The sequence below is a fragment of the Galleria mellonella genome, unplaced genomic scaffold (assembly GCF_026898425.1).
Source record: "Galleria mellonella isolate WM207_F2 unplaced genomic scaffold, CSIRO_AGI_GalMel_v1 utg139, whole genome shotgun sequence".
NCBI classification, from domain to species: domain Eukaryota; kingdom Metazoa; phylum Arthropoda; class Insecta; order Lepidoptera; family Pyralidae; genus Galleria; species Galleria mellonella.
This window is the reverse complement of record NW_026441995.1, coordinates 8,388,123-8,400,384: the sequence shown is the minus strand read 5'-3', so window position 1 is coordinate 8,400,384 and position 12,262 is coordinate 8,388,123. Positions and strand designations below refer to the sequence as shown.

General features: G+C 33.2%; 1 protein-coding gene across 1 annotated transcript in view; it reads right to left on the bottom strand.

Moving 5' to 3' along the window:
- Positions 1 to 936: 936 nt before the first annotated feature.
- Positions 937 to 12,262, bottom strand: part of LOC113510606 (E3 ubiquitin-protein ligase RBBP6) — a 38,172-nt gene continuing 26,846 nt past the window's right edge. Inside the window, 1 exon segment of the mRNA XM_052903300.1 lies at positions 937 to 3,994. Coding sequence (XP_052759260.1) covers positions 1,156 to 3,994 — 2,839 coding nt within the window. The 3' untranslated portion in view covers positions 937 to 1,155.

The following is a 12,262-nucleotide window of genomic DNA, read 5'->3' as shown; positions in this document are numbered from 1 at the left end:
TGTATACCTTTGGCGTAGGCGGGATTACCATTCCATAATCATTCATTAAAAAAAATCCTAATAATATTTTAAGTTACAACCTTGACCTATTTACCTTAATCTAAAGAAATAATTTCTAATATAGTACATAACTGTATGAAAAAGTTGACCCGCTTTTTTCGAAGGATTTCTTTAACTATATTGACGCTGACAGCCTGACAGCCCACATAAAAAAATTGGACCATGTTCTTGTTCTTAGACCCACGTGGGTAAATAAATTGGGCGGCGGTAGTCACTTACCATCAGGTGAGCCGCATGCTCGTTTACCCCGTGTTGTAAATATATATATATATATATATATATATATATATATATATATATATATATATATATATATATATATATATATATATATATATATATATATATATATATATATATATATATATATATATATATATATATATATATATATATATATATATATATATATATATATATATATATATATATATATATATATATATATATATATATATATATACGCTATCCCTTCACCAATTCCGATGCTTTTTTCACTCGACTGGGATTACTCCCGTATTGATTCCACATTTTGCTTCTTCTTGTATGTAATAAATTGGAACGTTTTTTCTTTTAAATTAATATGTGTATATATTTATATAGTTATAATCATTAATTTTAATTACTTTTAAAAAACAATCTATTAATATTTATATAAATACACTAACATATCCTAACAATGTTTAAGACGTCCCATTACATTAGATAGGAGTATTATAGCTTATAACCAAAGTTTAAAAAAAAACCTATGTAGGTGAACTAATAAATTTTCCTCACTTCACATCATCTTAAGTTTTTTACCTTGAATAAATTAAATAAGCAATTTAATTGTATTTATTTGGGGGGAACAAGTAGAATTATAAATAATAAACGGAATCACCAGCTTTGGACTTTATTGTTTAAAAATTTATTACACGATAAATTTAGTATGTTTACTTATATTACCAGACCAGCATTTGGTATTTCCTAAGTCCTTATTGTATATAACTAAATATAATAACATCAAAAACATTCTTTGCCATGTTTTCCTATAGCTAACAGATTAAAAAAAGTGTTAAATAATATATACTATAGTACTAAAACCATTAAGCATTATTACTTATGCTTAGATTTTTTCTTCTTTTTATTAGATTTTTTCTTATGCTTACGTTTCTTTTTCTTTTTCTTATGATCATCTGAACTGGAGTCAGAGTCGCTATCGCTATCGCTTGCTGCTCGCCTCTTTTTCTTTTTGCTGCGTTTTTTCTTCTTCTTCCGTTTACGAGTATCTGATGATGAAGACGATGATGAATATTCGGAATCACTAGAAGATTCACTGTCTGAATCTGGTTTCTTTTTGATATTAGTCAAGTCTAGTTTGATTGTTTCATTTTCAATTTTTGCTTTTTTATTTTCTATGTTACTATTAGGTGAAACTGATCTCTCTCGCTTTTTAAGAGCTTCATTTTTGACATCATTATCAGATTCCAAGTTCTCATCATAATCAGGTTCAAAGTGAGCTTCATCCAAAGTAGATTTTTTTCTATCCCGCTCAATATTATCATATTTTTTGTCTGCTGTCATATTCTTCTCGTGTGTTCGATTGCGTGAATCGATTGTACTTAAATGTCTTTTCTCTTCTTTAAGATTGTTGAAATCTTTCTTTTTTGTGTCACTATCAGGACTACGATTTCGATATTTTTCCCCTATTTTCATATTTTCAGATATTATACGTCTTTCAATTTTCGAATGATCGAATCTATTAGTATCGGCTTTTCGTCCTCTATCTCTTTCTACTGTAACCTTCCGATAATTTTGCTCTTTTTTAGGTGTTTTAGAACGAGATTTTACCCGTTCAACAGTACTCTGCACAACCCGAGTATCTCGAGGTCTACGTATATCCTCTACTTTTCCACCAAGCCGTTCTTTAACCGACAACCGTGGTGGTGGTGTTTTAGAAGATCGTTTTTTCTTATCATTTATTTCGATAGACCTGAGATCAGAGGAATCGGCCACTGGGACTGTTATCTGTATATTATTCATTGAATTTTTTGTTTCTTCATCACCATATAATTTTAGTCTATCACTACTTATTTTCTTTATTTCAATTGGTCTTAAAGAATTAATAGCCTTAGCAAATATCGCATTTTCAGCTCGTTTTATTACATCAGAGGTGACGATTTTACCTCCATCGTCTTCTTCTTCAGGAGATGATATTTCTCCAGGCTCTTTTAATTTTTCAATATTATCTTCATCTACTTCCCATTTTGAAAGCTCAGGCATAGGTGCTAACATTTCTTTGTTTTGACCAGTAATTTCACTACCTGTTTTTATTTCCAACTCATCAACATTGGTTTGAAGCTCAATTCCATCAAAAGGTTCCTCCTTATTAATGACACCGACATTTTTAATTTCATTAGATAAATTATTATCCTCTTGTTTTACATAATTTTCAATTATTTCTTTGTCTATAGCCTCGGCAGCTTCATCTCCATATAATTCATCAGAAACATTTATTTTAGATTCTATTTTCGGAGAGTCAGTTTTATTATTATTTACAGATTCTTTATTTGGTTGTACTTGAACCTTTTCTTCATTATTTGCTTCTGTATTGATTTTAATGTCTTTGTTTTGTTCGTTTACTCCCATTTCCTCAGCATTATCTTTAAGATCACTTTTCTCAATATTGTCTTCTTTTTTAGTAGAAGCCTCCTTCTCCTTCTTGTCTCTCTTGTCTCGTTTTTTCTTCTTCTCGATATCTTTTTCTTTTTCTCTTTTCTTCTTTTTCCTGTCTTTGACTTTTTTGTCTTTCTCTTTATGATCCCTACTCCTGTCAGCCGAAGTTTTTTCAGATATTTTTTCTTCTTTCTTTTCTCGTTTATTATCTCTATCGCGAGAACGACCTCTAGATTCACTGCGTTTTTTATCTCGTAATTCTCGATTCCTTTTAGGTGATAATCGGGATTTTTTATCTGGCGAATTTCTGTCGTGATCACGATCTCTTTCTTTTTCATACTCTCGCCCTTTTTCATATTCTTTCATTCTATCTTCACGACCGTCCCGTATCTCTCGCCCTTTATCGTAACCAGATCTTTTATCGATATCACGAGGTCTATCTGAACGTTCAGATGGGTCACGAGGTTCATTATATCGTTCCCTATCTCGGCCTTCTCTATCTCTATGCCTCTCATGTTCCAGATTTGGATTCCGCCGGGATCCACCTCTATTTCGCATATTAGGTCGATAACCAGATCGTATGTGCTCGCGATTAGAACTATTTTCTTCTCTGTACCCATCTCTAAAATTAGGATCGTGATAATTTGTTGGCAGAGGCGGCTCTCTAGGATCGACACTGGGAGGTCTAAATGGAACGTCATTATTACGGAAATTATGAGGCGCATTCTCTCTGTAACCGCCGTCTCTATACGGAACGTTCCTATATGAAGTATCTCTGAATGAAGGAGGCCCGCCTCTAAAATTACCATCTCGATAAGGTCCCTGAGGTCCGGCATCGCGATATGGTTGCCCATCTCTGAATGGTATGGGACCCTGATCACGGAATGAATGTGTCGCTCTGTAATTATCACGATATCGTGATTGATCACCAACATGGACAGGTATCTCGTTTGGTACATTTTGTATTGGCATATCTCTAAATCCAACGGGTCCGTCAACATATGGCGGAGGCCTATATGGTTCCCTGTAATTTGGTGGCGGTCCTCTCTCACGATCTATTACACTTGGTGGACCAAATGGTGGTTTTTCAAAAGGTGAAGGCTCAAAACCAGGTACAGGTGGCTCGACTCCAGGAGGAATATCTTCAAATGGTGGTCCATCGTAACGACCTCTGTAACCAGGTGGTGGTTCCGTTGGTACTGATACATTACTCATCTGCATAGGCTTTACACCCATAGGAGGGAATCCTGGCGGAGGGACACTGTTTCTGGGGCCATATCTGAAAATATAAATACATGGTTATATTTAAATGAAAAACTTAATTTTATATTTTGATAACGTGTAAAAATATAAGAAAAGGATTTTTTAGTACAGGACTATAATATTCATAGTGATAACTATGAGATGTGTGTGTACATGCGTGTGCATGTGCATGTGCTTGTGCGTGTGCGAGTGCGCGTACGCGTGCGTGTGCGTGTGCGTGTGCGTGTGCGTGTGTGTGTGTGTGTGTGTGTGTGCAGAGTTTTAATCATTTAATATTAGGGACTGTTGAAAATTGCAATATTTTTTTTATTTTAATAGCCATATATTTATAGTTCATCTGACTGATATTTTTTTGTTTCTTTTGTTTGCATAATTTTTTATTAAATATACAGAAGCAATTTATTATTAAAAGACAATTATTTATATATTTAATCATCATAAAACTGGGAAATCCGTCATACTCCCCAACAGGGACGACCTATTGAAGAGAATACAAAGTGTATTATTAAATAATTGTAAAATGTATAACTCGTAACTCGAATTAAAAATCCGACTAAGTTTTGTATGATTGCCTTGCGTATTGAACCATCTAAAACAAATTATTTTCAATATTGCTCAAATATATAGTCTAATGGCCAACGGGGTTACCATAGCTCTTGGACATCTATAACGCCAGGGACAACATGCGCGCATTACCCACTCTCAGGAAACTTTATTGCGCGTTTTTTTTTTCTTTTTTTTTATACAGCTTAGAATGGCAAACAAGTTGACAGCCCACCTGATGGAAAGTGGTAACCGTCGCCTATAGACATGAGCAGTACTATGGATATAGCAGTTCTTAGATGAACTCCATGCTGTAGTCTTATTATTGATAACTAGCTGTAGTTCTATCCTCGCCCCCTATCTTATCATTTCTCCTACGGTTAAGATTGTTTTTTTTTTTATGAAAGTTAGTATACCAACGAATTGACGGCCTACCAGATGAAAAAAGGTTTCAATTCGGTTATGTTATACACACTTTAAAAACATCGCTACACCGAAAATTCTATGAAGAAGTGTTGTAGACTGATTACTTAGTTCAATTAACGTAATCATTACTCGTTCTTTATACACCAGCGGAAAAAAATTGAGGGATCAAAAAAACCTAAACTTTTAGCGATTTTTCAAATGGCTGTATCTTTAATAAAAATCGTATTGGAGTAAAAAAAAAGCAATTTAAAGCTCAAACTTTCAAATTTTTGGGTCTTGCAATAGTATAGTTACTCTAAAATAATACACGATGTAGAAAAATGGATAAAATTATTATTTTTTTATGTCAAATTTTATGAAGTCTGAAGTTATAATAGACAAAAAATAAAATTCTTACATATTGATATTTTATACTCGATTCTACCTGTTTCAGAGTACTAAAATAACAAGAAGCAATATACAAATATGCTAAATATAGATTTCTTATTATATACATAGCTGAGTATTATTGTAATTGAGTGACAGAAAGTAAATTAACTACATTTTGCAGAAAATTTAATTCAAATCGAATAGGGCAAGTCATTATCGCTGTCTCTAGAAATAATTCGGTATCATCTATTTCCTTCTTTCCGCTGTTGTAATCTTCGAAATAAGGAATATCTTTTAATCTATAATGTCCACATACACCTTTGTTTCTATAATAAATTAAGATTTTTCGAAAATCTTAAAATTTCTACAGTTCGAAACAATTTCTCTATGATAATGAATTATTCCATTACATATAACCATTACAATTTATTTACGTCGCGTTTGTCTGGTTATCTGGCCTATATATTTAAGGTTTATCTTTTAAAAAGATGCTGTGCAGGTATCACCTTCGAGCTTGCAAAAAGATATAAATTTAGAAAACATTTCCTCTAAACGCGAACTGACAGTTAAACTAATAACTTTTTAATAGCTATTTGAAGCCTCCTTAATATACTGCTAATAATTTTATAAAGTAAGACATAAGGCGAAGGGATTGTAAGTAATGTGGACTATCAGTCCCAATACTAGCAATATACCCTGTCAGGTCGACCTCCACGTGGTTACCTCTGGAAACTCATGCTAAATTCCAGGAGTATTCATCACGATGGGTTAATTGGCCTGCCTTTTTATTAACACCTATCATTCCTCACTAGTGCCCCGCCAGAGTACACCGTTAGCGTAGGCGGGATTACCATATCCAATATCATTCAATAAAAACACATATATATATATATATATATATATATATCATAGTTTTCATTTTATGATGATTTGAATTAGTTGGGAAGGGAAAAAAGTTAGAACACTTGATACGACACGACGAACTTATGAACATTATGATAAAAGGTAAGATAGAAGGAAGAAGAGAAAGGAGACCAAGACATAGTTACATCAGGCAGATCAAGGAAAAAGGTGGTGTTGTGTCCTATCCGGAGGTGAAGAGACTCGCTGAAAGTCGTAGTAAGTGATAACAGCTCCACTGACAAGAGCGCAGCTCTTAAATAAAATAATTTGAATTAAACAATACAGAACAGTACTGTATGTGTGACAAACTTTATGTATTTTGCTATAATGACCGTCGTTAAATCCATAGTATTTTCTAGTTTGGAAGTTTAAAAACTTGCGGGACTGTAGCACTTCCCGTCTCAACTAAATTAAAAACTTTCACAAATGCCAGAGTTAGTACCGTATTTTACATTGCCTGAATGTAAGAATATATCCTATGATAATTTTCAGGAATCGGTTTGTTTAAGCTCGTATGACTCTCGTGACAGGAGTAAATTTTTAGCGTGTAATATTTGGTACAGATTTCAGTAGTCTTCTAAGTATATCGGGATTTGTAAAATGATTTCCAATACTGTATGATCCCTCTGCATTATTTCGTACTTCTAACAATATTACCGCCTATCTTTAGTTAAAATATGATAAAAACTTTTAAAAATTAGAAAATTATGTGTGATCTTACAATAAATAACGTTTTGAACATTTCTATCTTTAAACCTTCAAAAATGTCTTACGGGATATGCAGAGGAAAAAGTGCTAACTAAAGGCTTCTTTTATTTTACCGGAATACAAAATGAAATGGTAACCTCATATGCGACATAGGTCTATGCTGACGGGATACCAGTGAATGATGATAGATGAGAATGAAGTCAGATCATTGGTCCATCGTGGTAAATTTATTAAGAATTAACTAACTGGTTTCCAGAAAGGACCGTATTAAGGTATCCAAATACAATATATTGAACCCCTATTATTAATAATCCCTTATCCTCAAATGACTTCTGTTAGTATGCATGTTTTGTTTCATCCATTTCTGTAACTTCTCCCTCAGACATTAAGATACATAATCTATCTTATAATGATACATTAGTCTAGGTTTCATCCTAGGTGCAGCCTTCCAAATTCATATTGTATATTTGTTTTATCATGTTTTCATTAAATAATCTTTCCACGCGTCCGAACCAATGTATCAATATCCTTTTCCGTTTTTACACCGATCCCCAATTAACTCTCTTTGAAGCTAGCATTTCAACAGGATTTATGATATTGTCACTATCTTTATTATATTTGAATCATAACAGAATTTAAAGGTATATACCCTACGACATAAATATTGGTTTACGGTGCGACATGCCTATTGAACTCGGCGAGTTATACAAAACAATCATGTTCAACAACAAACAAAGTCATGATTCGTGTAAAATGGGTGTGAAGTAATTTCTGCGTTTATGCGTAAGGCGATAGTTTGTTAATTAAGAGGTTTAACAGTTGTTAATTTAGTACTACATGTACAAAGTTAATACATCCCTCCACCATTTCTATCTTAATTTTCATTTATTTGTATTTAGTATATAAGATCATATTTATCTGCTAATATTGTATGTTACAGGTCAGTTGCAATATACGTCACCCTCGTCATCTCAATTCAACTCGCAACAGTGGTAACCCTAACATAATCCGATACTGACCGATGATGATTAGGGATCAGAAGAGACTTGTAGCGAGTCACACATATCCACCGGCTTCCCAAAAGTGGGTCTCACCGGGTTGAAAAATAAAGAGGCACCTTGATCGTTTGTTATATAACAAGGAAACGCTAGGTCTGTAAATTTTAACTGGCCAATGGCTCATCTCGCCAATAACTTTATAAATTCAGCCAGACACTCGCAATCGCCGGAAATGTCAATATCATCAACGCATCTAACGTCACAACTTGCGTCAATGCAGTTAGAAATAGCTGCAATAAAACGATCGCTCTCGCCTATTCAGCATATAGCAGTTACGGACAACGTCGCTACTGCCGATCTAGGTCAAGATCGCACAATCAGTCCAATATCAATCAATCATTAGAACAAATTCTGCCATTATTATCATAATTTTGAAGACAAGGCGTACAGGCATACACCCTTGTTTATGAAAAAAAAGGATAACAGTCGAAAAGCTAGACTTGGCATAGATGAAGGCGGAACTCTCTGCTATTTACCCATCATACAACTTATTATTATAGCTTATTATTATTATTATAGATTTTTGGTGGACTCATGGGCAAACATTATTCGTTACCAACGGAACTATCATTGATACCTACAGGGAAAATACCCTTTCATTGAATTCGGCTTTGCGACGTTTTTTTACTTGAACTTTCATTATTGTTTATGTTTTCAATTTTAGGAGCCAATTCTTGGGTCACTAGCATTTATTGATAGATATAGTTAGAGTTCAAAACACCTGCAACTTTAATCAAAACAAATATTATATGTATATTCTTTATTGCACTAAAACACAGTAACAACAAGTTAATAACAATGTTACTCGTAGCAAAGGCGAACTTATCTCTAAAAGAGATTTCTTCCAGTCAACCTAACACAGTGGCATAGGTAGTAATGAGTAGGCAGTAGTAGTGCAAAACAGAAATTAAAATAAATATTTACATATTTGAAAAATACAATATTAATACATACATATGAATATAAACCTACATAAATAAGAATATAATAGACATATATACATGTTAAATACAACATATAAATATCAAATAAAAGAGAACACAATGATGACAATCTTTTAATCATTTTTTGGAAAGATAGAATGATTTCAATTTTTTTTTTTTTGAAGGAATTGCTAGACGGGCTATATTCCGTCAGTTCGCTCAATCCATTCCGGATTATCCGATACCGTAAGACAACTATTGGAAAAATATGAGGAAATTATAAGGCCGACGTCAACGCTGTCCCTGTTAAATACAAAGTGCAACATCATATCATTACAAAAGAATTTTCAGTACGCACTCGAGTTTGCCCACTTATTCCTGACAAAGACAAACCCGCCAAAAAAGAATTCCAGGAAATGATAAAGATAACTATTTGCAAACCTTCTAGTAGTCCTATGACCAGTGCACTGCATATGGACTAAACTGAAGGATTTTTATTTCAGCAAGATGTCATCTTTTTAATTTATTTGTCTGGTTAGCATACTTATTTGTTCAGATATCTAAAAATTTTATAACTCTGTGTTTTACATATACATGTGAACAGTATTTATATAATTTTATGTATTTGTGTAGTGTTTATATGCATGTATGTAACTAGTCTGGCCATAAATACTGTTACATAAAAACTTTTCTTTTTTTCAACTTTTTAATTATTTTGAATTTGGAACACGTATATTTTTTTAAAACTTCATTCGGTTTCGCGCCATTTCACATATTTTTTTTTTGTTCATTATCAAATTACAATATGGAATGAAGTGTTAAAAAAATAGGTTTGTAGTGATCGCCTTGCACAAAGTGAGTATGGAGCCGTCGGTCATATTCCAGACACTTCAAAAGCTTGGTATCAGTCGTATGTTCGTATATTGTACTATCAACAGATACAACAACACTTCCTTTGTCAAAGACCAGAAAATATCGGGGCCTTTGTAGTTCTAACTGTACTTCGACAGTTAGAACTACAAAGGCTGCTAATGCTGTTAAAATTAGAATTCGTCGAAACCCGATTAGGATACAGAAAATCTTATCGCGAGAAATGAAGATTCCCGCTAGGACTTTGTCACGTATTTTAAACAAGACCTGAAGCTCGGTGCTTATCATTGATATACAGGACACAGGACATGCTCTAAATCAATCTTTACAATTAAAGAGAGTGGATCGATCAAAACGCCTTCTGTCGCGATACGCAGGAGGTAAAAGGCACAGAAATATCTTTTCTACTAATGAAAAAATTTGCACGATTGTAGAACACTACAATAAGCAAAATGATAAAGTGTACGCTCACAGTTCTAAAGAAGCTGCGCAAGTGGTTACAAAGGTACAACGCGGTCATCATCCTGCGTCAGTGATGGTTTGGTGGGGCGTGTCTTATCAAGGAGTCACAAAACTACATCTTTGTGAAAAAAGAGTGAAAATTTCAGCCAAAGTATATCAAAATACAGTCTTGGATCGTGTTGTAAAACCTCTCAGCTACTCACTTTTTCAAAATATACCGTGGACTTTCCAGCAGGACTCTGCACCCGGTCACAAGGCACGAACTATCCAAGCCTGGCTTGAAACCAAAGTTCTGAACTTTATAAGAGCTGAAAGCTGGCCCTCATCTAGCCGAGACTTCAACCCTACAGACTTCAAATTATGGTCAGTTTTAGATGACATGGGCTGCTGTAAACGATACGACGACATTCTCTTAAAAAATCTATGGAACAAGCAGTGGCGAAATTTCGCTTGAAAACATTGTGTAAATCCATAGATTCGTGGGCAGACAGATTAAAGGCCTGTATAAAAGCCAAAGGTGGTCATTTCAAATAGAATATTTTTTCTAGAAACTTTAATAAATATGTAGAAATAAATATAATAGTATAAATTTTAGTAATATTACTTCATAAAAAAATGCATTTTCATTTGTAACAGAACTTATGGCTGGACTAGGTATGCATGCATATGTTTATATGTATGTATATATGTACGTGTGTATGTATGTATATATGTACGTGTGTATGTATGTATATGTACGTATGTATGTATGTAAATGTACGTGTATATATATAATGAGTAGGGATATATATTTAGATTATTACATGTATTACATTTTCATATTTAGAAATAATAGAATTTTCATCGTGTCTCCGATCAACCTGTTTATAATTACTCCTCTCTATCCAAAGGTTACCTGGAAAAGATCGCTTTTAGCAATAAGGTCGCCAATTGTTTTCTCATTGTGATTATTTCTTGTAATTGTTTATATCTATAATAAGTTTACTATTGTAATCTTAAGGAAGAAAGAATAAAGAGTATCTATTTATCTATGGTATAGAAGAAAAATGGTGAACCTTGCGATGATTACCGCGCATTAAATACGATCACTATACCAGGCAGATATTTTATAATCAACCGCTGCATATCTTGGCCGGAAGCTTTTCCAGATAGTAACATCACTGTTACTAAAGTGGTTTACGAAGGATGGATTTGTTCTTTTGGATGTCCAGACTAACTACCACTGACCAAGAACAACAATTTTAATTAATCCCGCAATAGGTTTTTTTTAACTCCTTTGCTGAGTTTTTGGCTTAAATTAACTTTATTCCCGCTATTTACGATTCGTGTGATTTGTATAGTGTATTTCCAATCTTAAAGATATACACATATAATTTATTTGTTCTTTGCTTATGGAGTCAGCTCAGACTGTCAATAAATTGTATTGAAACTTGAATCTAATAATAGAACTGGTGCTTTTTTATATATTTCGTAAATCCGTAAATTACAACATATTTTTCTTTAAGTTATAAGTCGCCCGCACTTTCCATGATGTACAAATGTAGCGAGAAAATTATCTGAACTGAATGCACTTTTAATTTGTTGCTTTTATATGGTAATTATTGATTACGCAACCAAAAACATAAATCGTCACATTATTTTTTGTCATAAGTAATATTGAGTGATATGATTAGACTAATCAATCTCGGCAATGGAACTAAGTGAATTTTTATATAGGCTATAATTACGTACTGCTACGTTTATTAAGACATGTGGAGAGAAAGTCGTAAGAATCAATGATGAAACAGATATGAAGTGTGAAATTAAAAGGAAGCATTATAAACAAATAGACTGTGTACTATCTAAGGAAAGTTCCAAGAGTACGAACAAGGCGCGTGTTTATAAGTTATGAAAGTGGATGAAGAAAGATTCGTGTAAGGATAGAGGCCTTTATTACTCGGTTCAGTCTGCCTAGCCCGCAAGGATCTGACAACAAATTAGAAATACTGTTTGGTATAATAATTATTAATATTATAATTATTT